This window comes from Scleropages formosus, chromosome 6, assembly GCF_900964775.1.
Source record: "Scleropages formosus chromosome 6, fSclFor1.1, whole genome shotgun sequence".
NCBI lineage: Eukaryota > Metazoa > Chordata > Actinopteri > Osteoglossiformes > Osteoglossidae > Scleropages > Scleropages formosus.
The window spans coordinates 35,910,621-35,938,111 of record NC_041811.1 but is presented as its reverse complement, the minus strand read 5'-3'; the positions used below and the strand labels follow the sequence as shown (position 1 = coordinate 35,938,111).

Genomic DNA, 27,491 nt, shown 5'->3' with positions numbered 1-27,491 from the left:
GATTCAGATGATGTTTTAGCTGCTCTTCTCCACTGCAGAGCATCAATCTGTCTACATTGGTGTGCCCATGCCACGGGGCTACCGGCGCAAGCGGAGGAGACAGCGTTCCAGGGACCGGGACCGTCATCATCATCGCCACCGGCATGAACACCATGGTCGAGACCAGTCGGAGCAGTGCGAAGACGACCAAACGGTGGATGTGCAAGACCACAGTCTCTCTGACATCAACCACGCTAGTGAGATACTCTGTTCATTGTCTGTTGTCTTTCTAGACATGCAGAGAGACACATACACACACCTATAGACATATACACTCATATATACTTCTCTTGTATAATAGGGGTTCTTTTGCAAGAATTCTGGCTTGCATGTAATTTGTACCATGAAATTAGTTTAACCAGCAGTCAAGCTCACAGTTACAAGAAACACCGTATGAGAACAGACAGTTTTGAGTGTGAGTGTGTGAGTGAACGAGTGTATCATATCCTGGATGCATCTTGTCTTGTGCCTGATGTTCTTGGGACAAGCTCTGGACCACCACAACATTGCACAAGTGGTCACAAATCATCATTGGATTGATGGATTCCCCATTTATTGAGGGATGGACTGGTTCATGAGGATCGATCTCTCCTAACTTTGTCAACCGAAAGACATGGGTGGGGCTTCTGTGCCAAATATGAGATTTTACTGCTGGGCAATTGAGAGCCTCTAATTTAACGGGAACATGTTTTTGGACTGTGGAAAGAAGTCAGAGGTGGTGGACAAATTCCAATAAACTAGGAAACAAGTGCAAATGGGGAGAACGTACAAAGTCCCTACACACTGAACCTGTGCTTGAACTCACAGCCTTGGACCTGTGAGAAGTCATGTCCCCCTCAAACAACAGAATAAAAAGAGAAAAAAGTAATATAAATGACGATGAAAGTGGGCAAAGGGACAGTAAAAAGGAGTATGCAAATATGAAATGTGTATGAGCAATTTTGAAAATGTGGCTCTTAAGCCTGGATTTAAAGGAGTCCAGGTGATATGGTCTTGTTTTTTCATTAGATTATCTCTGCGATTAAAAGAAAAAGCATGAATTTTGCATACTTGGTGATAAAAATTGGTGAAATAGATCCAAGGTGGAAAAATAGTTTGTGGATCTAGAATTCTTAAATAGTTTTTCCATTTAAATGAATGATAATAAAAAGTTCTTTTTGTGAGATCTCACTTTACAGAGAGATCTTCAGGAATAAATTATACTCGTTATGCAAGGAAAGTCTGACCAAGGTTGTTTGTCTCATGCATCACCCGTTTTGTCGTGGCACGGCCCTGTGAAATATTGAGCAATTTGTGATTAATACTTCACAACAAACTAAATTCCCAGCATGGGGGGAATTGCACTCCTCAAGAGCAAGTCCTTCTGAAGTCTGTAAGCCGATTAGGCCTCAGGAACTTGAAAACTGGGTCAAACCACCTCGCATCCAGCACCCTGAACCTCGCTGCCTCTGGCATCTAAACAACTTCTGCATCCTATGAGCCATGCACATTTTAAAGGGACTTGAAGGTCTGAACGCTTTTTTAAAGCCTCTCTACGAGTAGCATGGAAAGCCTTAAAGGAAACGTGCATGCATTTCGAAATCTCTCATCATCAGAGTGCTTTAGAATTACCATGAGTTACCTAAACACTGCAGTGATAGTGGTACTAACTGTAACTCCTCAGTATACATTTTTACTCAAAGCAGGCTCCAAGGAGAACAGGGCAGGTAGCACTCATGATGAACATCACACCTCTACTTTGTATGAACGGAAGCTCAGTACAAACACTGTCCATCATTGTCCTCTGATGTTTGTGGGAGGAGAGAGGAGTGAAGGATGAAGAGTGGTGTGAGAAAGGGAAGGATGCCAAAGTTGTCCTGGAGGCGGAGACTCAGGCTTTGTCCAACTCCTCAGCCTCTAGCAGTTGGAGCTTTTCATTCCAGCCCAGCGTTTCAGCACAGCTCGCAACTATGCAAGAACAGCTTTGAGCCGCTTAGGTGCTGCACAGCACCTAAGAAAGCAGCGCGGTATAACCGGTGTATGACATTGGCCTCGTACCTGGAGGAGTGGGAGGAAGCACCGCATTTGAGGGGCTAAAGGGGTAAAGACAGTGACAGTAGAGGACCTTGGAGGTGATCTAAGTAGGTGTTTTGCGGAAACTCTGAAGAAGCGTCAACGAGTAAACAAAGTTCAAAGGAAGAGGGCTGGAAGACACTGATGCCGAAAGAGAGACGCGTATGGGAAGAAGGAGAAAGCGAGGAGACTGAAGAGAGGAGAGGAGTGCAAACAGGCCGCATCACCGACACCTTTGCTGCTGCGCCGGTCCCACGTCTGTCTGTCTCAGGCACGGTGCCCAAAGGAGTCTGAAAACGACGCGCTTTCCCTCCCTTTGCCACTCCAGCCTCACGCCCCCAATGACAAGCTCTACGCACGCCCTTCCATGCAGCTTGCTGGTAAAGGGTTCGAGCAGTACCACAGGTGTGACTATCTGTCTGTCTCTCTCACTCTAAGTCCGCCTCCCAGGAATTCTTTCCGTGTTTCTTGTCGCTGTGTATTTCTTTTCATTTTCATTGTGGGATACAAACCATTGAGATTATGCAGCAACATTTGTATTTATTTATTCCTTATATATTATTGGAATATGCTATTGAATTTTAGAAATGTAGTTTTATGTGTGTGTGTGCGTATACAGTACGCTGTAAAAAATTCTTTGTCGGCCACATTTCAGGGTCAGTCGGATCCGGAATAAAGCCGCGGCACTTTGCTGTCTCAACATTTACACTGCCACTGCTTTCTCAAGTATCCCCACATTCCAACCCTCTCACTTGCATCAGTTCTTCAGGCTCCGGGTCAAAGCCGTTTGTCTTCCGTCACCACGCCATCCGGAACCTTCCCTCCCCGTTACTTTCTCTCTAGTGTTAATACCATCCTGGCTGAAACAACACACATTGTGGCTGAATGATAATTATTTTAATCAGCCACATGAATTAGACATGAAAATAGGGGTCCTGGGAACCTCTGGCATTGTGGTTGTCCTTTTCAAAAGTTGCAGTACACTTATTGGAGGCAAACTTGTTTCATGAGGAATTTCGTCTTCAGGTTTCAGGAATTTCCAAAGTTCTCTTCCCAGCCTTTGTGAAGGAATTTAGAGAGATGCTCTATACTTGCTCTGCTTTGATTCTTTGCTCCAGTTTGTCCCATTCAAGTACTGCCCCGGTAGCCCAGGTGCGCTCAGATTTTTGCTCAAAATATTGTGCAAATAATATAAATGTGAATATATTTCTTTACTGTGATCCTTTTATTGGCAAAGTTATAATAACTGCACTCCTCCGTGAACCGCCACCTTATCGTGGTGGAGGGGTTTGAGTGCCTGAATGAGTCCAGGAGCTATGTTGTCTGGGGCTACATGCCCCTGGTAGGGTCTCCCATGGCAGACAGGTCCTGGATGACAGACGAGACAAAGCGCGGTTCAAAAACCCCTTATGACAAAAAAATCAAGGCGTCCGTTTACCCCGCCCGGTATGGGGTCACCGGGGCCCCACCCTGGAGCCAGGCCTGGGGGGGGGGCTCGCATGCGAGCGCCTGGTGGCCAGGTCTATGCCCACGGGGCCTGGCCGGGCTCAGCCCGAAGCCACAACGTGGAGCCGCTCTTCGGTGGGCTCACCACCTGCCGGAGAAACCATAAGGGGCCGGTGCGTTGTGATTTGGGCGGTGGTCGGGGCCGAGTGCCCGGCCGACCCGAACCTCGGGCGCCAACTCTGGTTTTTGGGACTTGGAATGTCACCTCACTGGCGGGGAAGGAGCCTGAGCTGGTGCGGGAAGTTGAGAGATACCGTCTAGATATAGTCGGGCTCACTTCCACTCACAGCTTGGGTTCTGGAACCACTCTACTCGATCGAGGGTGGACTCTCCACTATTCTGGCGTTGCCCAAGGTGAGAGGCGGCGGGCTGGTGTGGGCTTATTAATAGCCCCCCAGTTCAGCCGCCATGTGTTGGAGTCTACCCCGGTGAATGAGAGGGTCATCTCCCTACGCCTTCGGGTCAGGGAACGGTCTCTCACTGTCGTTTGTGCTTATGCGCCTAGCGGCAGTGTAGAGTACCCGGCCTTTTTAGAGTCCCTGGGGGGCGTGCTGGAAAGCGCTCCCACTGGGGACTCTGTCGTTCTACTGGGGGACTTTAACGCCCACGTGGGCAGCGACAGTGATACCTGGAGGGGCGTGATTGGGAGGAACGGCCTCCCTGATCTGAACCCGAGCGGTGAGTTGTTATTGGATTTCTGTGCTAGTCGCGGTTTATCCATAACGAACACCATGTTCATGCATAAGGGTGTCCACCAGTGCACTTGGCACCAGGACACCCTAGGTCGGAGGTCGATGATCGACTTTGTAGTCGTTTCTTCTGACCTTCGGCCATATGTCTTGGACACTCGGGTGAAGAGAGGGGCTGAGCTGTCAACTGATCACCACCTGGTGGTGAGTTGGATTCGATGGCCGGGGAAAAAGCTGGACAGACCTGGCAGGCCCAAACGCATAGTGAGGGTCTGTTGGGAACGTTTGGCGGAGGCCCCTGTCAGAGAGGTCTTCAACTCCCACCTCCGACAGAGCTTCAACCAGGTCCCGAGGGAGGTGGGGGACATTGAGTCTGAATGGACTATGTTCCGCTCCTCCATTGTCGGTGCGGCTGTTCGGAGCTGCGGCCATAAGGTCTCCGGTGCCTGTCGCGGCGGCAATCCCCGAACACGGTGGTGGACACCGGAAGTAAGGGATGCCGTCAAGCTGAAGAAGGAGTTCTATCGGGCCTGGCTGGCTCATGGGACTCCTGAAGCAGCTGACGGGTACCGACGGGCCAAACGGAGCGCGGCTCTGGCAGTCGCCGCGGCAAAAACTCGGGCTTGGGAGGAGTTCGGTGAGGCCATGGAGGAAGACTTTCGGTCGGCCTCAAAGAGATTCTGGCAAACCGTCCGGCGACTCAGAGGGGGGAAGCGGTGTTCCACGAACACTGTTTACAGTGGAAGTGGTGCGCTGCTGACCTCAGCTGAGGATGTTCTCGGGCGGTGGAAGGAGTACTTTGAGGATCTCCTCAATCCCTCCGACACGCCTTCCGTAGAGGAAGCTGAGGCTGGGGACTCGGAGGGGGACTCGTCCATTACCCTGGCTGAAGTTGCTGAGGTAGTCAAAAAACTCCTCGGTGGCAAGGCTCCGGGGGTGGATGAGATCCGCCCCGAGTTTCTCAAGTCTCTGGATGTTGTGGGGCTGTCTTGGCTGACACGCCTCTGCAGCATCGCGTGGAGTTCGGGAACGGTGCCTCTGGACTGGCAGACCGGGGTGGTGGTCCCTCTTTTTAAGAAGGGGGACCGGAGATTGTGTTCCAACTACAGGGGGATCACACTCCTTAGCCTCCCTGGGAAAGTCTATGCCAGGGTACTGGAAAGGAGAATCCGACCGATAGTCGAACCTCGGATTCAGGAGGAGCAATGCGGTTTTCGCCCTGGCCGTGGAACACTGGACCAGCTCTATACCCTCACTAGGGTGTTGGAGGGTTCGTGGGAGTTTGCCCAACCAGTCCATATGTGTTTTGTGGACCTGGAGAAGGCATTCGACCGTGTCCCTCGTGGCATCCTGTGGGGGGTGCTTCGGGATTATGGGGTTCGGGGCTCGTTGCTACGGGCTGTTCGTTCCCTGTATGACCGGAGCAGGAGCTTGGTTCGCATTGCCGGCAGTAAGTCAGACCTGTTCCCGGTGCATGTTGGACTCCGCCAGGGCTGCCCTTTGTCACCGATTCTGTTCATTATTTTTATGGACAGAATTTCTAGGCGCAGTCAGGGAACGGAGGGTGTCTGTTTTGGTGGCCGCGAGATCTCGTCTCTGCTTTTTGCGGACGATGTGGTCCTGTTGGCTTCATCAAGTCAAGACTTGCAGCGTGCACTGGGGAGGTTTGCAGCCGAGTGCGAAGCGGCGGGGATGAGAATCAGCACCTCCAAATCCGAGGCCATGGTTCTCAGTCGGAAAAAGGTGGATTGCTCCCTCCGGGTTAGGGGGGAGTTGCTCCCTCAAGTGGAGGAGTTTAAGTATCTTGGGGTCTTGTTCACGAGTGAGGGAAAAATGGAGCGGCAGGTCGACAGACGGATCGGTGCGGCGTCTGCAGTAATGCGGTCATTGTACCGGTCTGTTGTGGTGAAGAGGGAGCTGAGTCGTAAGGCGAAGCTCTCAATTTACCGGTCGATCTACGTTCCTACCCTCACCTATGGTCATGAACTCTGGATCATGACCGAAAGAATGAGATCGCGGATACAAGCGGCAGAAATGAGTTTCCTCCGCAGAGTGGCTGGGCGCACCCTTAGGGATAGGGTGAGGAGCTCAGTCACCCGGGAGGAGCTCGGAGTAGAGCCGCTGCTCCTCCGCATCGAGAGGAGCCAGTTGAGGTGGCTCGGGCATCTGTTCCGGATGCCTCCTGGACGCCTCCCTGGGGAGGTGCTCCGGGCTTGTCCCACTGGGAGGAGGCCTCGGGGCAGACCCAGGACACGTTGGAGAGACTATGTCTCCCGGCTGGCCTGGGAACGCCTTGGGGTTCCCCCAGAGGAACTGGAGGAGGTGTGCGGGGAGAGGGAGGTCTGGAGTACTCTGCTCGGACTGCTGCCCCCGCGACCCGGCCCCGGATAAGCGGAGGAAGATGGATGGATGGATGGATGGATAATAACTGCAGAAATTCGTTGAAAAGTTCTTTTAAAAATAAGATTGTAACATGAAACCATAATGAGAGTAATGATTAGTTTGAAGGCACATCACACAGGAGAGTCCTGCCGTTGACTGACTGTCTGCCTGAAAATGTCTCTTTGGATTAACCTCCCAACTGCAAGCTGAGGGGGTGTGAACTGGAGGCGCCGATGATTTGGAGGGGACACCTCTTTACGTGAATTTATCACAGGATGAACCAATCATGGGCTGCATTAGCTCATGAGAGGATTGCGTGTGATGTGGATGGTTGTGTTTTAAGTTGCATCACCGCCATCACATTAGTCACAACCTGTGGTTATAAATTTAGCAGTAATTTCTTATTATGAACATCACTGTATATACAAAGAAATAGCTTCATTGGCAACTTAAGATGTACCGCTTTTGCCAAGATACACCTAAATAAATCCCAAAGCAATTATTTTTCTTCCAGGCTAAAATAGTAGTATGCACCCATCTAGATATTACAGCGTTTCACTTGAATTTAAAGTAGTTACCCTTGTCTGTGAAGGGTACCCTTTAGCACTCCTGATTCCATCATAAAGGCTGAGAGAACGTGGGGCGGCAGGGAATTTGTGCAGAGCTGAATATCCAACAAAAATGAGCATCCATGCAGGAGCAGGACTTGAAAAGAAGGTCACCAAGATGTCTTTGTGAAATTTAACTGTTAAGGTTCTTTATGGCAAAGGTTGGGGCAACAGACCAAGAATGGCAAGACTTGCTCTCAGTGCTGGGTGCTATTTGGCATGAACTCAGCACTGTCCATCGTCCCAAGGACACTGTCCCTGCCATGAATGTTGGGATCAGAGCACTGTGCTCAGAGGATCCCTCTCTTAAAAAGGAGGCAAAGTGGATGGAGACATAGACAAATCTTGCCCCAGTAATCAGCAAGAGATTTAGGACTGCGGTGAAGATATGTGTTCCATGAGGAAAACTACCAAAAGACTATAGAATACATCAATACTACTAATAATTTACAAATATTATTTATGACATACATTCATGCTCACTGCAATTACATATGTATTACACATATATCAGTGCCCAGATGTTTGAATCTGGCTGATACTTTCCCAGACTGGCTCAGAGGTACATTTGTAAAAAAAGGTTCTTCTAACAAGTATTACATTTAGTACTATTTGTGTATTTATCAGTCTTTGTCTTTATTAATATAATTAGCAAAATATTTGGAGTTAACATTTATTTTGTGGTCATCAGTGGTAAGAGTTTGTGAATAAATCAGACTAATTCCCTGTTAGAAAATAAAATGTGAAAAAAAGCTGAAAGGGGTGAAAACTTTTTGTAGCCACTGCGGCGCCGGGTTCGGCCGTGCGCAGGAGTGTGTAAGGGGTTGGCACTGTGTTGCTGGTGGCCACCTGACCACAGGCCCCTGCTTTGTGTTGTAGTCTCCCCAGCAGCAGAGCGGCTGCGCTACATCCTCGGCGATGAGGATGATGCGCCCACCCCCACCCTGTTCACAGAGATGGACACTCTGCAGCATGAGGGCGGTGAGCTGGAGTGGAGGGAATCCGCCAGGTGAAGCCTCCCAAAATACACACATGCCACTCTACTGAGTATTTCTGTTCTGCACACATGCTAAAAGTCCACATGCTTGGTCTAAAACTAGTAAACTTGGGTGTCTCTACATGTTTCTGCATTTACAGTTATACTCTATGTAAAACTCCGTTTATATTATTATTGTCCATGTTTCACTGCAATTTAGTAGAATTTAACAGAGGCCTTTGCACAAGGCACATCCATGGTATTATTGTTTTCATTAATTTCAGTTCAGTTGAGAAAACCAGTAGTGACTGTATGTTAAACTGTGCATTAAAATGTCATGCACAATTTTGTTTCCCCCAGTGGACAAGCAGTCACCAAAACTGGATGACTGAAGAATGGAAAAACATTACTGCTCTGTAATTTCCTAGTTTCTGCTATGACATGCCGATGGCAAAGCGAGAAATTGACATTGAAAGGATAAATCCGCAGATCCTTCCTGCCTGGTGTCAACAGTACAAACTGGTGGTGGTGGTGTAATGCTGTGGGGGTTTTAATTCCACACATTAGATTTTTTTAGCACCAACTAAGTATCTTTTAAACGGCACAATGTACCAAAACATTGCTTTTGACCACATTTCATTTGTTCATGACCAGTCTAGCTTTTTTAAAGTTGATTCCATTATGTGGTATCACAGAATAGATCCACAAACAACGACAGTGCTTTTGCCACCTCTCAAGCTAATAGACTATTCTTGGGTTGGAGTGAAAAGCAATTTTAGCTAAATGAATGTGCCAACCAAAAATCTGTTGAAACCAAGTGAAGCTGTTGAACCAGTATGGACCAAGAACCTTGTGGAACTTGTTCGGCACCTTGTTTCTGAATCCATGTTATTGTAGAGGTGAAAGAGGGTTCCAATTCCAGTGCTTGCAAGATGTACCTAATGAAGTGGCCAATGAGGGTACAGATTGAGGTACTCTTGCTAACACCTCCACTTTGTCCATTAGAATTTACATAGAGATCACCGGGAATACTGACTGTACACTGAATGTGTCTAAAATCAGTGTCTACTCTCAACAAGAGCAACTCTGTGCATCGCCTTCTCCCTCCCTTTACCTGTACCCCTCCTTATGGCATTTTTGTCCTTCTGAACAGGTGGGTTAAGTTTGAGGAGAAGGTGGAGGAGGGTGGAGAGAGGTGGAGCAAGCCACACGTTTCTACCCTGTCACTGCACAGCCTGTTTGAGCTCCGCACCTGCCTGCAGACCGGCTCCATCCTGCTGGACCTGGAAGGCTACTCCCTTCCACAGATTGTGGGTAAGTGTGCCCCATTTACCATCATCATCATCATCATCCTTCAGCTGATCAACAGTTGGTGTGGTGTGAAGCAACTTAAAACTACAGTGACTCGTAAAATGCGAGAAGCCAGGTGATGCTCTCAAGATCATGTGGTGAACTCTAGAAGTATGAATTTACTCCATGCCGTTTCCTACATGAAGAGTTTTAAATGAAGTGCAGGAAATATTGTCCCATATCCACAAGGATTCTTTGTGAGCGAGCCTCCTCAGGGACCCTCTGTTGTTCCCCAACCCCTAGATGAAGTCGTGGAGCGACAGGTGGAGGATGGGCTGCTCGCACCGGAGCTGAGGGAGAAGGTCGTCTTTGTTCTCCTGAGAAAGCACCGGCATCAGACCAAGAAGCCCATACATCGTTCTTTGGCAGACATTGGGAAATCCAGTTCCACCAGTGAGTGTCTGTCAGTCTGTGTGTCCACATGTCCCTCGTTTGTCTGTGTCCACTTACCTCCTGAAGCTCTTTCTCTGCCTTCATCGCTGTGCTCTGTATGTGTCCCGCTCACTGGGGATGGTAATGAGTGCAGTCCATTCCATGGTGCATCTAATGGGAAAGGAAAGTGCTGGGTGCATTACTAAAAACGATATTATTTTCTAAAATTTTCAACAACAATATGGTGGACACAATTCATTTGTGACCATTTAGTAAGTGTACGGTACAAGGTGGCTAAGGAAGAGTGGAGTGTGTGCAGAGAGACAGCCATACCATGTTACAGAGTAATTAATCACATTAAACTGTCTTATGTTGTGTTATGAGAAATAACTTTAATTATTGAAGAAACTGTCCATTTTTTGGGTTTTGGTGATATTTTAGCATGAAAGGGTACCAGTTATGGAGCTCAGGAACAAAAAAAAATTTCACACTAATGGTAATTGTGTCTTGAACTTATGAGAATACACCTTACCCTAATGGATTACCTGGCTAAGGTGGCGAAAGACTGTACTATACTGGTGCATGAAATTATCATTGCTAAACGATGTGCATTAACCAACTCAAGGAAACAGTACAAAAACACATAAAAAGGAGGCAGCCCAGTGGTTCGAGCTGCTTGTTTGCTGTCAATTTCAGTTTTCCTGCTCCTGCTGTAGTTCCCTTGAGGAAGCTACCCACTTCGAATTGCTTCCCTAAGGATACAATAATGGGGAAATCACTGTATTTCGCTTAGTGTACAAACCTTTTAAGACGCTTTGGTCTCAAGATGGTTGATACCTAAATGAATAAATAATGATTATAACAAACAAAACAGGTAAATCAGTTGTATTTTGTATGGCAGCAGCATGTAGGATAGTTCATTGCCTTGTGAACTGAGAAGCCCTGGTTCGAATCCCCTCCTCTAACCTCAGCCAGGCTGACCTGTGCACGAACAATAGCCTGCTGTGTTAATATATGTTAATACAAATATGTCTCCTAAAATAAAGGTTAAAGTTAGTAGTCTAAACACAAAATCTTTGGAGAGCTGGTAGTGTAGTAGTTAGTGCTGCTGTTTTTGGAACCACACGTTCGAATCCCACCTCCACCTGTAGCACCTTTGAGCAAGGTACTTACCCTAAATTGTTCCACTAAAATTACACAGCTGTATGAAGGGGTAAATAATTGTAAGTTACTTTAGAGGAAGGTGTCAGCTAAAAGAATAAATGTTAAATTATTTCCAGTTAACCAAATAAAGTTATATACAGTTTATCATGCATACCGATTAGTTAACATGTTACTTCGTAGAGTATTTCACCCAGCACTGCTTGCAAGTATGAATGATTGTCCCCTATTTTAATAAAATGAAATACATTTTTTAATCAAAAAGAAATTTTGATTTGTAAAAAATTTAATAAAAAGCAATAGAAAGTGACTCCACCATTTTCATATTTTATCTGTTGTCCTATCATGTCTATCTGTTGTCTTTCCTTGCTTTCTCTGCAACTGGTATCTTCATCCTGGGCTTTCTCCCCGTTTCTCTCTTTCTCTGTGTACCTCCCTCCCTCCAAATGTTACGCCCCCACCCCGCCACATATCAGACCGCAGTCCGAATCGAAACCCCAAACCAGGTGCCGGTTTCCACCGTTCCACAGAGGACCTGCGCGTGAAACAGGCCGGCAGCTATGGCCGTCTGCGTGAGTCCAGCCCCACGCGCCTCCTTGGGGACACAGAGCTGCCGAGCGGGACATGGGTCATTGCCGGAGAAAATTTAATCATCCACCGTCTGTGATGAAAGATCTGGACGTATGGTGCAAAATTTAACATTAGCGATGCTAATAATTCTACAAAGTGTTATTTTACTGCACCGTGGAACAAGTAAATCACTGCTGCAAATTATTAGCAGTGTGTGGTTACTATTTATTTCATATTGACTTGCACTGATGGAAAAGAAAGCAACTCCGTAGTTGTGCACACAACCTGCTTAAGGACATCGGCTCACAAAGTCCTAACAGTGCATAAATTGAACCTCATTATTTGAAGCTCAGTGAAAAGCGCAGACTGTGATTTAACAGAACCCCTTCAGCGCCAGGAAGAGTCATCAGAGTAAGAGCCCAGTCTGATAGCAACACCTGGAGACAACATCTGTACGTACCACAGTTTTGCGGACCTCTAAGTCAAAGTTCAAGCCTTAACCCTATCGAGATGGTTTGGCGGACCCTAGTTGAATGGTGCATGAACAAGTTTGCATTTATTCATTTATTCAGCTCGCACTTTTCTCCAAAGTGACTTACGATGCTCAGCTACTCACAGATATTGACCCATTTATAGAGCCGGGTAATTTTACCGGAGCAGTTTAGGGCAAGTACCCTGCTCATGGGTATGACAGCCAGGGGTGCGATTTGAGCCTGCGACCCACAGGTCCAAAGGCAGCCGCCAGCTGTCTCAAGCACCGTCGCTCTTCTGCGCACGGCGTGAACAGATATTTTAAAGCTCGAAATGAAAATGTCAGGCTTTGTGCTTCTGTGTCCACATGGTCGCACTTCCTCTCAATCAGCTCATCATGTACTCGGGTTAAGCAGTAAAGGGACACATGTTTCCCACATCAACTTTATTTTTGGATTAATAAATGATAACAAATGAATATCTGTTACATGAGGTCATATTTATGTGTTTTTAGGACTCTTCGAGAACTAGAGAACGGCTGGCCACGTCCTAATATGCAACAGGATGGAGCCGAAAGAGGCTCTGCTTTCTTTTTTCCCGTCACTGTTTGAGTGGATCAACAAGTTATATTTGTTCATGTACCCATTTGATAGGATTTCTCACATTGTTCTCACTAAAAGGATTACTAGCGACTGTGCCATATTCGTTCGTGACTTAGGCCGTCTGCAAGCGTCCGGTTTACTCCCGTTCTCCCCCTTAATTCGTTTGTTCTCAAATCAGCTTTGAGAGGAATTAGTCGTAACTGTCTTTGTTTTGATCGCTCGTTGTGGAGTCAAGCTTGGCTCGGCCGAGAACGGCATCGGGGAGACGCCGTTATCGGGCGACAGACCGACGAGCGCGATGCCTGGACTCTGAAAAGAGCGATTAGAGGTGCACGCAAAATGTGCACGAGGGATGAAGAAAAGCAAAGACACGTCGTGAGCGGTTGTGTTCTTGTGTTCCAGATCATTCTCAGAGCCGGAGTATGAACGATATCTCGGACGCACCGAGCACGGACCAGGTGATGCACAACGTTTCTTTTGTTTCTTCGGTCTCCTCTTGCCTGTGTTTGTGTGCGGAAGGGAAACGTTTTCTCTGAGTTGCTCAAACCCTTCAGCCAACATCAGCGAGCTGAGTTTGGTGATGTGGAAACGTTGGCGACACTGAGGTTCATTCCAGTGCTGTCAAGTGCGTGGTGTTGCAGCTCTGTCCTTCGCACCTCTGTTAGTGTGTGTGTGTGTGTGTGTGTGTGTGTGTGTGTGTGTGTGTCTGTTCTCCAGAGGAGTCTGACGGAAGGAATGCAGCATGTTTTCTAGTGGGCCAGGAAACAGCGTCAGCATAATCCCTTCAGAAGTCAGTGGGCCACTGAAAAAAGCAGAAAATCCATTAAGTCCGTTTTTTATTGTTTTTTTAATCATTCTTCCTTGACGATATAATGTAGAAAATCAGTCGGTCAGCTTTTGTTCGCTGTTCAACATGGGGGGGCTCAGAGTTTGGGCACTTGAGACAAAAGCTCTGCTGTTTCTGATCTTCAAAGCCACAAACACCGCCCCCCCCCACCTCCACCCTTGTGTCCTAGATGTGTGTGAGTCCAGTTTAATAAGTTAGCCCCTGACCCCTATGGTGACTGACACCCTTTCATCTTCCTACTTTTGCCCTTGACTGACAGCACCAGGACCTCGCTTCTCTGGAAAGGTCAAATAATGCAACATAAAGATGGGGATGGGGGGTGGGGGGTGGGGGGTGGCTGAAGTAAATGATGGTTAAGAGACATTAGAAACCATTTCCCAGTGACTTCCCATTGATTTTCCTTGTCTTCTAAATTTCCAGCGGGATTATTAAGCCCCCCCTCCAGAATTAAACCATGGACTCCCAGCAAGGTGGCAGAAAACCACACCTTGTCCCTTCAGCACCACAGTATTTCTCTCTTACAGTCCGCTGGACCGTCCGCTGGCGATCCGTACGCACCGTCGACACTCAGACTGCCGCGTCTCACAGCTCAGCGTGAGCGACACAAAAGATCGAGGTCAGCAAAACAAAACAATGCTTATTTCTTCACATCCGAGGCGACGTTAAGTTGACTCTGGAAGTAGAATTAAAAGATTATGGGTCAATACGCATTTAAGCACAGACCATGTGCTGTTCACGTGTTTTATACTAACACATAAACTATGAAGTAGTGACTGAGATTTCTTGTTATAACAGCAAGTCTTACAGAGGCACCGTGACCAGGTACAGATGCAGTCCTACACTTCGTTGATGCACCACAACAGTAAGAGGGACAGGACATTTTTGAGAAACTCCACTGGAGTTACAGTGCTGCTCGAAAGTACCCTGTAGGGATGGATGGTCATAATCCTTAGAAAATATTACGGTAAACGTATAAAACCTAAATATTAAGTCTGTAAATAAATGTATAAAATGAATAACTGGTGATTTACACCCCTGATTTTACTTCCCTACCTGATGTAACTGATACGACTTGGGCATCGCTTATTTTTTACACCTTTACACTACTTGTGTGTTTCTACTATACACACGATGTCCTCTAAATAACATATGGAATTTGTCATTACACACCTGTTATCTCACACGAGAAACACTGATTCTCATTAAACAGCCATTTCGTGGTAAAACTAAGGTACACGGGGGTTCGCATACTTTCAAGCGGCCGTGCACATTAAGGTTTTTTCAGTGATCAGGTGAGAAGTCTGCGTGTTTTTTCCTTAAAGGGTTTCACACCTGTAGGTTGCATGAACTTGCAAATAAGTACGTTGTACAACGTGACTCTTCATTTAAATACCTTGTAGGAAAAGGGTACATTTTAATCCCTTGCTCACTTGTGTATTAGGAAGAATTATGCTGGTAAATGTTATGGTATGTTACATGTGATGTCCGTGCTACATTCTGTGTGCTGTCAGTACCGTATCGAACTTCCTTTTCAGTTAACGTAGCCGGTCGCCCTCGTGCCTTCGTCATCACGCGCAGCGGGTGATGGAGAGATAGAAATGGGTTCGACACCGACACCGTCTACTGTGACGTGTAACGTGCAGTGTGAACCCTGATGGTGGGGATGAATGTATATTGTGCAATCCCATATGTGACTGGAGACAGCCCCTTTCACTGGGCTAGATGCAGAGCACCAGGTTCTTCCAGCCAAGCAGCATTTATTCACAAACAAAAGCCATAACAAAATTGGGGAAAATCACCCCCTTCCTCACAAGACCCCCCAGACTGGACACAGAAGAACCACCGAAAGCACAGCAGACATTCCCTCCAGTCAGGACCCCTCCCAGGGAGCCCTTCCCCTCCAAGTCAGACTCCTGTCCCCACTTTTCTCAGACCGGCTGCTTAGAAAGTCCTTGTGATGGGCTCTTAAGTGCTGCACCTGGTCCTCATCATTCCGCTGTTCCATGAGGGCAGGGGTGGGCCATCGGCGGTGTCCAAGGGACAGATCCACCTCCTGCCCTGGGCTGCACCGACCACCTGCTCACACAGACTAAGGAGACATGTGCTTTTTATTCTAGTATCACTGCACTGGATTGGTTTTCACTGCTCTAGTCAATGAATCCCTTTTTTCTAAGGGCAACTATGTCCAATTCTAGTGTAATTATGCCATAAATGCTTAGAGGTTCAAATAGATGTAACAGCTGCAAGTACATCCGGAGGAATACGGTCAGTGCTGTTCTTACCATTTTTTATTGCTGATATTTCCTTGTGCGGGGGGCGCGGTGGCGCAGTGGGTTGGACCACGGTCCTGCTCTCTGGTGGGTCTGGGGTTCGAGTCCCGCTTGGGGTACCTTGCGACGGACTGGCGTCCCGTCCCGGGTGTGTCCCCTCCCCCTCCGGCCTTACGCCCTGTGTTGCCGGGTAGGCTCCGGTTCCCCGTGACCCCGTATGGGACAAGCGGTTCTGAAAATGTGTGTGTGTGTGTGTGTGTGTGTATTTCCTTGTGCATAACTCGGAATATTTCTCTCCATACATTTTAAATAATATATACATCTGTAAAATACCGTGTAGACAATAAGTACATATACTAAATATATGCTATAGTTAAACAGATTTTGTTGTATATGTGTTGGAACACTTTATTGTCGCTGATTGGTGTATGTTCTATAACTGCCCATGTGTATCTGTGCTCATATTTCTTGGCGATTAGCTGTCACTGAGAGTGTGGTGTCCTCTCTTTCACACTCCTACCTAGCTGAAGAACAAGTTCATGAAGAAGATCCCCCGTGATGCAGAAGCATCCAATGTACTGGTGGGGGAGGTAGACTTCCTGGAGAAGCCTTTTGTGGCCTTCGTCCGCCTGGCCCAGGCCACCACCCTAGGGGGCTTAACGGAAGTTCCTGTGCCAACCAGGTGATGCATGACTCCTTGAAGCCAAGTTGGAGGGGCACCCGTGGAGGTTTTTCGGAGCTCCCACTGACGCACTTTGTGTCTGTCCCTGAATCACCAGTAACACCGTCTGTCATCCCTTGCTCTAGGTTCTTGTTCGTGCTGCTTGGCCCCCAGGGTAAAAGCAAGTCCTACAATGAGATTGGCCGTGCCATTGCCACCCTCATGGTGGATGATGTAAGTGCATCAAAACTAGCTGAGTATCTGTGAACATGTGTGAAGGCATGCTGATTTATTTGAATATAGTGGGAAAACATTCAAACCATTTGTATTAATAAAAATAGAGTGTGGAAGTGCCCCTTTGTGTACCAGTGCGGAACACTGGCTGACGTAAGGATGCAGCAGATTAGCAAAGGCAGAGGACAAACATGGTCTAAAATCTAAAGGCCTGTTAAAAATATTGAAGCATATTTAAATCCTTAATTATGTCATTGTTGCAGAGGATAAGCTTGAAAAGAAGCTGTAAAAATCTAACAGCCAAAAAAAAGATGGAACCAGGACAATAATCTTGGTAATACATTATCTACTATACTACTCTAGTACATATATCATAGGATATTTCCAGAGACATCGTAACTGTGTTTGTCATGAAAGGCCGTTCCAGACACAATGATATGTTGATTCTGGGAAATGCAACAGGATACAAAGTTTCCTGGAGTTACACTCATTTAAGCACTTAAAAGCTACATTTGAGCCTCTCAGTCCACACTGTCTGATATTTTAAATGAATATTTATAGCTACTCATAGACCTCTCATACATGGAAATGTGACTGAGCTTACCAAATTTGTTCAGCTATTCAAAAACTCTAACAAAAAGGGTCGTCACCCTCTGTTTTCTTCTCGCTAAACCACGACCCAAACTTTTTTTGACAAATCTATGGAACACAGATTGCACTACAAATCATATTGCACTATTCCTTCTTAAATACCTCTATTGCACAATATCATGTACAGTTATTATGTAAGTACTTGTATTGTATAGTTAACTGTTTATAGTATATGTATATTTGCACTAATTTTAGATTACCGACTTAGTAAATTAGTTATGTAGGTATAAAAGCTGTCCTTATGTCTAGTGTTGCATGTTTATATTTATGCTATTTACACAGCACCGTGGTCCTGCGAGACACGACGTTTCGTCCCACTGTATGTCCACACATGTAGTGGAATGACAATAAAGCTTGACTTGACTTGACTTGACAGGTTCATTACTCTTACATACTTGGCAAGGAGACGTATTTTCTTCTTATGCTCTGCACTTGATGTTCTCTTTGAAATCACAGTATACGGATGACGAAAGCATACTTTTTTCATCTTGACATATTAATGTCTTCATGGTAATTCAGGAAAGCGTGGACTCCTTTTCGGATTGTGTAACTCGTAATACGCGATGAGATGTTTGAAATACTGTAATCTTCTGCCCTTGTCTTATGTATGTAGATGCACAGCAATCTCTTGGTTTACAAAATGAATCTGTTCCTGAACACAGTGCGAGTAACAAAATTTTGGATGCTGAAAGCCTATTTCCCATTATTTTAAATGCAGAAAGATAATAAAGTGTTCCCCATCCATCCGAAAAACCCAAACCAATTTCCCCAAATATCACTCAAAGAACCAGTGATTTCAGTATAGTAGAACACATCTAGCCAAGCCTTTACACAGCCGCTACTCCTGTATTGTATGTAAATGTTTGTGTACCTTTTTTAAAAAAGCAAAATTGTAGAAAGGTGATCAGGGTTCGTCTATGCTGAGTTTTGTGCACCTACTCGAACGATGAACATTGGTGCATAAAGTGGAAAGAAACAAACAAGGTTTACTTAAGAATTAGATGTCTGCAATTATGTCTCTCTTTCTCCTAATGTAATGAACACATTGTATTTTCTCTGAGATGTACGTCGCTTTGGAGAAAAGCGTCTGCCAAATGAATAATTGTAAATGTAAATGTAAATTTACATTTATTTGTTTAGCAGTCAATTTTCGACAAGCGACAAACATGTCATAAAACAAAAAAAGTGAATCACATCAACAGATGGGGAGATTTGAATGCCGACACATGAATCACGATTTCATGATGATATGAACAACTCCATGGGTATGTTTCTAAGCACTATGTTTTGGAAACAAATTGTGTTTTCTTTATATCCTGCAAACAGCAGCTAACATTCAACAGTGAAATTTACATTTAAAAAACAAGGCAACAATTTAAAATAAACAAACGAGGCAATGTACTGTAATGAACTGTCCCTGTACTCAACGATGGAAAAGAAGAACAGGTGATTGTGAGTTGTGGTGGGAGGCTTGGCTGTCAAGCAAAATACTAGACAGAAAACCAACGGGAAAACTCCGATGGTACAGTAGCGCCAACTACAGTACATTACAGCACTTGCACTTGAGTTGAAAATTGAGTATCAAAAGCCAAGAGCCATTATACCAAAATTTTTTCGCAGAGTAAGATACAGAGAAAGAGAGTTTGTAAGTCAAGGGATGACTATACAGATACTCCTTGGCTTGTGATGGATTGACTTATGATTTTTCGACTTTGCAATGGCAAGCTGGCGATAGACATTCAGTAAAAATAATTTGAATTTTGAATTTTTTCCTGAGCAAACAATATGTGGTACGATACTTTCTCGTGATGCTGGGCAGCGGCAGCGATCCGCATCTCCCAGTCTGTCACGCAGAGGTGTGTATTAGGTGTATTAAATGTATTTTCAACTTACGATATTTTCGACATACGATGGGTTTCGTGACACGTAACCCCATCGTGTGTCGGGGACCACCTGTTTTTGTGATTTCTTGGTGTTCTCATTCTATCTATGTTGCCATGACCCAACGTACTTGTTAATGAAAAAAAATGCTGTTAGATGAATCGAGTGAAAATTGGTGGAAATCTGTGAATCTGCGCTGCTTGCCTACAACAGTATGAGCATATGTGCGTATTGTTTTCATGGAAGTGCTCCCCAAATTTGCTCTTATTTTTTTCCTTCAACTTTCTCTCTTCCTCCCTTCCTCCAGCTCTTCAGTGACGTGGCTTACAAAGCAAGGGACCGTGAAGACCTGATTGCTGGCATCGATGAGTTCCTGGACGAGGTAATCGTTCTGCCGCCAGGGGAGTGGGACCCCAAAATCCGGATTGAGCCCCCCAAGAAGGTGCCTTCGGCAGACATGAGGTGAGACTAACGCCAGGTTGTTGATTGCATGGGTTAGAAAAAGTAATAATGAAATATTTTGAATAGATTAGAAACTAAATTGCATGACACTACACGTCATCTGAACCGCTTGTCCCATACGGGGTCTGGGGAGCCGGAGCCCAACCTGGGGCATAGGGGGAGGGGACACACCCAGGACAGGACGCCAGTCCATCACAAGGCACTCCAAGTGGGACTCGAACCCCAGACCCACCGGAGAGCAGGATGAGGGCCAACCCACTGCCCCACCGCACCACCCTGCATGACGCTAATAATATCTAAAACTGTAATATTAAAATTTGGTCTGTTTTGGTTCTGTATGCACGCAGGAAGTCAGTCTTCTCCCTCAATGAGCTTGGGCAGATGAACGGGACAGCAGGTGGAGGAGGTGGATCTGCTGAAGACGAGGAGATGCCAGCACCACATGAACTGGGAGAAGAACTAAAATTTACCGGGAGGTTTGTCACAAACAAATCCAAGGGCTGAATGGTGCTCATTTTTTTGAGTATTTGCTGCATATGAATTGTTTTGCTTTGTGCTCAGATTTAACTCGATTAATTGGCTGTTGCATTTACAATCACTGGTGATGTGACCTGGAATCATTGGGTGTTTTGGGTCTCTTTAGACATTTTTGTGCAAAGCAGAACATTAGAGGAAAATATTCAGTGACTATCCTGATATCTCAGACTTGACAGGTATTACTGTTCTTTTGCTCAGTTTTTTGTTGTTAGTGCGATGCAGTCAAAGTCAACTCTTGACGACCACATCAAGAGCGCCTACAGAGTGTTATGTACTCCACCTGTGATGGGTGTATACTCTATATTTACTATACAAAAAGTGCCCTTTTACCAGCTATAAAAACACAGTCCATGTAACACAATGCTGACAACAGACTCGTACTGAGGGTGAGTCTTTGGATGGCAGGTTCTGTGGTGGTCTGTTTTTGGACATCAAGCGGAAGCTTCCTTGGCTGCTCAGTGACTTCTACGATGCCTTCCACATCCAATCCATCTCGGCAGTGCTCTTCATCTACCTAGGTTGCATTACCAATGCCATCACCTTCGGGGGACTTTTGGGAGATGCCACTGATAACTACCAGGCATGTTCACTACCACACCTCAGTGCGGCTCCCCCCTCGTCTCGACCTTGCTGCCTGCCACCTGTCCTGTGTTTGAGGATCTTGAGCATTAGAGAAATTTGATGGTTCTATGTTTTTAATCATTCTTAATGCTAAATGAATAAATGATTCACTCCCTTATTCAGGGAGTGATGGAGAGCTTCCTGGGTACAGCTCTGGCAGGTGTCGTGTTCTGCTGCTTTGGTGGCCAGCCACTCATCATCCTCAGCTCCACGGGACCCATTCTCATTTTCGAGAAGCTACTCTACGAGTTCAGCAAGTGAGTTAATGCCCAGCCAGACAATGGAGTGCTCTAGAGAAAGATAGGGGGTATAGATAAGCACAAAAGGTACTTTACCACGTAGAGGAAAGTCATCTTAATGCATGGACCTCCTGTATCAGTCAATACTCGACCCATCTCGGCTTTGGTGTCACTGGTTATACCATCAGCCGTTTCAAAGATCATCTCTTTTACATTTCTTCTTCTCCAACAAAATTTTTTACATATAGTTTTCTTTTCATTTAGGAAATGATCACATGACCTAATGTTGCATTGCAGTCTTCATCTACATTCGTCTCCCCTTCCAGGAGCAACAGTATTGACTACATGGAGCTGCGACTGTGGATCGGCCTCCACTCCTGCTTTCAGTGCCTGGTGTTGGTTGCTACAGATGCCAGTTACATCATTAAGTACATCACACGCTTCACTGAGGAGGGCTTCTCTAGTCTCATCTCCTTCATCTTCATCTCTGATGCCATCAAGAAGATGGCCGGCTCTTTCAAGTACTACCCAATCAACAGGGGCTACAATCCCGACTACGTCACCATGTACAAGTGTGACTGCCAGGCCCCCACTCAGGGTAAGCATGACACCAGCACAAAAGCAGTGCATGTTCAGGAATAGAGTCTAGAACGTTGCCGTTGACCTTACTGAAGCTGCTTGAGTGCAGTGAAAGTCCTGGTTCTTCTTGTAACACCTCCAGCTTCTACAAATACACTGTAATGTTGAATTTTGTTTTATTTTTCCCCTTCATTTGCTTTATGCTGATACTGTGTCGGAACAGTGTCTCCCGTGTCCAACAACTCTGCCCCAACCGCGGTAGAGAGCCTCAGCGATCTGCCCGTGGTAAGTACTGATGGCAGTAAGGCAATAAACTGACATTTCGACTGATCACAACATGACCTTGTGAATGTCTCACAATTTGGTTATTATTCTGTGATGGCCCACGTTAGTTGTTTTGAAAAACAGCATTTTCTTCTTTTTTTCCCTGTGTCTCATTATTTATATGTGTGTTCTTCATTGTCTTTGTACAATACTGGCTCAGTATCAGCCTTCTCTCTAAGAAACTCCATTCATTGTCCATCTCCGTCCCCCAGCTGAACGGTACAGCTCTGGACTGGAGTCAGCTTAGTAAGAAGGAGTGCCTGAAGTACGGGGGATCCCTGGTGGGCAACTCCTGCAAGTATGTGCCTGACCTGGCCCTCATGTCCTTCATTCTCTTTTTTGGCACCTACTCCATGACCATCACGCTCAAGAAGTTCAAATTCAGCCGCTACTTCCCCACAAAGGTGAGGCTGGCATAGTGTTAAAAAAAATCACAGGCGGGTTCTCTACTTCATATGAGAGACCGAGGTGGGGAAGTTAAAGACAAGCATAACTTAGGTTCCTAAATGATTGACACCGCTGTTTCTGTGGTCCATGAAACAGGAGTATTGCATGGTTGACTAGGCAGATCATGCTGATCCCATCTTCTCTCTCCCTTATCTCCCCGTACCTCCCACCCTCAACATCTGTCTCTTCCCCCAGTGCCGTACCCTCATCAGTGACTTTGCCATCATTATTTCTATCCTGGTTTTTTGCACGCTGGACTACCTGCTGAACCTGGACACTCCCAAACTGCACGTCCCCACAGAGATCAAGGTCCCAGATTCACCATGCCTTATTTTTCACTTGTTCCCCAGTCCCCCCAAAACCCCAGTGAACTTGTGCTATTGGTGTTTACTCTGTATTACAACACAATTAGGGAACTTTGGATATTAAGACGATGATCATACATTGTATTTCTGTAATGTTTCTATGTTGCTGAATAAAAATAATGCCTTTTGTGATTCAAAAAAAAGTCTATAAAATCATGCCAAAAATTGGTCTAAGCACTACCGCTAAATTTGACACATTTTTAATATCCTACGTGCTTTTGCTTTTATTCCTTCTCTCAAAATCATCTATAGTCATCTGATTTTGACTTTACCCTTCCATCTTTCTCTGTGTCGCATCTCTCTGGCCGTCCAGCTTCGAAAACTCATCAGTGATTTCTCCATCTTCATGTCAATCATGACTTTCGTGGGTCTCGATATGTTAATGGGGCTCCAAACCCCCAAGCTCATAGTGCCCACAGAGTTCAAGGTATGGATGTGTTGCATGGTCTCTGCTCCTTTGACTATGCCTGTGCGAGTGCAAATGTCTGCGCATGTTTAGGTCCATGCACAAAACTGTTTCCGCTTGCTTACTAGTGCCTCTAATACCACGCATCTGCTCCCTTTTCTAATGGACTGCTCCCTTTAGCCGACTCGCTCAGGCCGCGGTTGGATCGTCAAACCGTTTGGGAAGAACCCCTGGTGGATGTACTTGGCCAGCTTCGTCCCAGCTCTGCTGGTCACCATCCTCATTTTCATGGACCAGCAGATCAGCGCTGTCATCGTCAACCGCAAGGAGAACAAGCTCAAGGTACGTGAACGGTTGTGGACCCAGTCTGTTTCACTGTTTGCGCTCAAGGATGTGCTGAACTTCATTGCACCGAAAACCAACCGGACCACCGGTCTGAAGAGAATGTAGTGCGTGATATTCATTACCCAACAACTGAAATAGCACTGTGTGGGGAAAAAACATCTGCAGCAAGGGTTTAGTACTCATGTCAAACTACATTTATCTGTTTCCAATAAACTGGCGTGAAGAGTTCTCCCCACTTCTTCATTCTTCCTCTTTCCTACGACCATGAATTGCAGTAACTGCAATGCTGTTAGTGTGTGTTGTAATATCATTTCCCACTTTCCCCAGCATCAAGCACCATGTTCCAGTGTTTTCTGACTCTCCTTTCCCCTCTGTCATTGTCTGTGTCTGGAACAGAAAGGGTGTGGGTACCACCTGGACCTCTTCTGGGTCGGCATCCTGATGGCCACCTGCTCATTCCTGGGTCTACCCTGGTATGTGGCAGCCACTGTCATCTCCATCGCTCACATTGACTCCCTCAAGATGGAGAGTGAGTCCAGTGCACCTGGGGAGCAGCCACAGTTCCTGGGAGTGCGGTGAGAACTGGAAAGTGGTGGGGCAGAAGAGGGAGGTGAAGGTCTGAGAGTGGGATGGAGAGGAATGTGGAATCTATGGACCTCGCTGAGCCTGTGCTTTTTGGTCCTAAGCATCTGTGTGTTTGTGTCTGGGTTCGATGAAGGGAGCAGAGGCTGACAGGAATCCTGGTATTCGTGCTGACGGGGGTCTCCATTTTCCTCGCACCTGTACTACAGGTGAGGAGCCGTAAGAGTGACAGCATTTTATTAGTAATGGTTGTAATGAACGTGATATAAAATCATTCCAATAGAGAACAAGAGGTAATGCATAGAACATTACTATGGGCTGTCATCTATCCATAGCAGTGTCTTGTATTAATATAACACTTAATTACAGTAGTTATTTTATGGTATCGTATTGATAGTTTGATTAGTGTGATTGTGTACAAGGGGTTAATGGCTGATTCTTTTTGTCTCTCTAGTTTATCCCTATGCCTGTGCTCTATGGTGTCTTCCTGTACATGGGTGTGGCCTCTCTTGGCGGTATTCAGGTTTGTGGTTCAATTTGTCTCCCTGTGTGTGAGTGTGCATGACTCTACATCTCTCTGCTGACTATAAATGTTAAGCACCTGAGTAATGAGAAGAATTCCCAGTAATACAATGGAGGTGGACTAAGCTTACATTCCATGTGCTAGAAGCCAGTTTCTGACGCGAGAGGCTACAATGCCACGCGCCACCCACCCTGAAAAGCATTGCACCTGAATTTGCCCCAGGTGGAGGGGGTCTTTTTCACGAGTGAGGGGAGGGTACCGGACTGTAATGGTGAAGGGAGAACTAAGCCATAAAGCAAAGCTCTCTATTTACCGGTCGGTCTACATCCCCACCCTCATCTATGGTCATCAACTCTGAGTAATGACCGAAAGAATAAGTTCGCGGATACAAGCGACTGAAATGAGTTTTCTCCACAGGGTGTTGGGACTCACTCTCCATAACAGGGTGAGGAGTTCGGACATCCGGAAGGAACTCAGAATAGAGCTGCTACTCCTCCACATTGAGAGGAGCCAGTTGAGGTGGTTTGGGTATCTGATACGGATGCCCCCTGGGCGCCTCCCTTTGGAGGTATACCAGGCACGGCCAACTGGGCCGAGGCCCCGAGGTCGGCCCAGGACCCGCTGGAGGGATTATATTTCCCAGGTGGCCTGGGAATGGCTGGGGATCCTCAGGGCTGGGCTGAAGGAAGTTGCTGGGGACAGGGGTGGCTGGGCCTCTCTGCTCTCTCTGTTGCCACCGTGACCCTAGAAGGACAAGTGGCAAGAAAATAGATGGATGGATGGAAGGTGGACTAAGGAAAGTGTGACCCCTTTTTTTGGCAGTTCTGGGATCGGATCAAGCTGTTCCTGATGCCACTCAAACATCAGCCTGACTTCACATACCTGAGGCATGTCCCCCTGAGGAAGGTGCACCTCTTCACCTTGGTGCAGATCATCTGCCTGGCCGTGCTCTGGATCCTCAAGTCCACCGTAGCAGCCATCGTCTTCCCTGTCATGGTGCAGAGTCCCAACACCTAATAGATAAGATGTTACTACTTCAAAATGCTTCTGAGACACTTGAGTCAAACATTTAGTAAGAAATCAATGTAAAGGGGGACTTTAAAAATACAATCCTGGAGAAGTAAGTCCAGGAGGTTTTTCTTTTAGATGGTCTGATTTACTCTGATTGCACCTTATAAATGAAGTTACTCCTTTGGTTGAACCATTTAACCCAATAGATCCTCTTTTGAATTATAATTGCAACAGTTGTACTTCAGTCTGTGGGATTTATTTATTTACCGCACCAGTATCCATATGCATTTGAGGGTATTGTTCTGTCAAATACACGGAGCTCCGGGTGACTGCAGTTTGTTTTTTTCACAGATCCTGGGGTTAATGGTTGTGCGGAAGATGTTGGACTTGGTTTTCTCCCAACATGACCTGGCCTGGCTGGATGACATTCTGCCTGAGAAAGACAAGAAGAAGAAGGAGGATGAGAAGAAGAAGAAAGACAGAAAGAAATCTAAAGGGCAGGACGATGACAGCAATGAGGAGGTACGGAAAATGTCGCTATGCACACTCATACATGTAGAAAGGATTGTTTACAGCTGTTACTATGGACACAGTGCCAACACCACACAATGAAGTAAAGAAACTGCATCCCAGGCACTGTTTCATCTCTAATGGCCCTTTTTTCGGTGAGTAACGATGTGTTTTTCCTTTTGTCCCACAGTACTGCTGAAAAGGCACCTTATTAATCTGTCTGTCATCTGTGTGTCTCATGGCCCTTCCCTCCTCAGCCCTTGTGTTCTCCTTGTGTTGTGGTTGTACAGTCTCCTTGATTGTGGTTTTTACTGCCTGACTGCATAAGTTTTGTTCACGCGCCAACTTGGACAAGTCAAAGCGCCGCGTGCTTAATATTCGATTTTTTGTGTGCATATTTGTGTGGATCAGTGTCACTTCAGTGTAAACATCTCCTGTTGGTCTTTCCTGCATGCTCATTGGTGCCTGCCCTGCCTCTTCCCAGCCCATAGACCCCAACCCTCCCGTGAAGATTCCCATGGAACCCCTTGTTTCTTCTGTTAGCCTTGCCCCTCCCCTTGCCTGCTCTCAGGTCAACGCTTCAGCATCTGAGCGTGAGTACCCCATTCCTTCCTTTGAACCCCACGCACATGACTGAAAGCTTACAACCTTGGTCTGGTGGAGCACACATCCAGGATGAGTGCACTGCATTACATATCCAGTACAACACGCATGACTTCTTCATTCCTTCAGACATCATGTCTGACTGTTCTATGACCCTTTAGTCTGATGTCCGGTTGATACGTTGAACAAAGGCATGGGATGCTGTGGGTGCGAGCCTTTAAACAGTCACTGGGAGAATTTACATTAATTTAGGCTGGAGCTCATTCAGAGTGTTACTGCCATCAATTTACATTGAAAACTCTAAAGCTTTTCTTTCATTTCCTCTATTCTTTTTGCTCTGCTGGTATTCCCATTTTTTCCTTCCTATTTCGCAATACCCACTATACTGTGATTCCCTTGGTCTACATTTGCGTTCTTCATATTGTTTTGTCTCTTTTGTTTGTCCGTTCTACCTCCCTCGTTCACCACACCCCTCCCTCCACGTGTGTTCACCATGCTTGGGTGCATGTGTCTGTACAGGGGAAGGGTCACCCCTACCATAACTGCTCTCCCGACGACTCGGACCTGGACCGCAGGTACTGTGTGCTGAAACTGCACGTGCCCTACAGTGACCTG

At 46.2% G+C, this 27,491-nt stretch overlaps 1 protein-coding gene across 1 annotated transcript; it reads left to right on the top strand.

Annotated features, from left to right (window-relative positions):
- Positions 1-46: 46 nt before the first annotated feature.
- On the top strand, positions 47-27,491 carry LOC108930029 (electrogenic sodium bicarbonate cotransporter 4-like). The gene is made up of 24 exons (XM_029252755.1): positions 47-236; positions 8,156-8,285; positions 9,406-9,566; positions 9,846-9,995; positions 11,612-11,707; positions 13,181-13,236; positions 16,420-16,577; positions 16,703-16,790; positions 19,630-19,784; positions 20,132-20,260; positions 20,727-20,901; positions 21,066-21,199; positions 21,508-21,779; positions 21,984-22,045; positions 22,297-22,488; positions 22,727-22,840; positions 23,483-23,644; positions 24,044-24,222; positions 24,366-24,438; positions 24,684-24,752; positions 25,575-25,748; positions 26,115-26,285; positions 26,758-26,866; positions 27,396-27,491. Exons 1-24 carry the CDS (start codon positions 68-70, stop codon positions 27,416-27,418), a joined length of 3,201 nt encoding a protein of 1,066 aa, XP_029108588.1. The 5' UTR covers positions 47-67; the 3' UTR covers positions 27,419-27,491.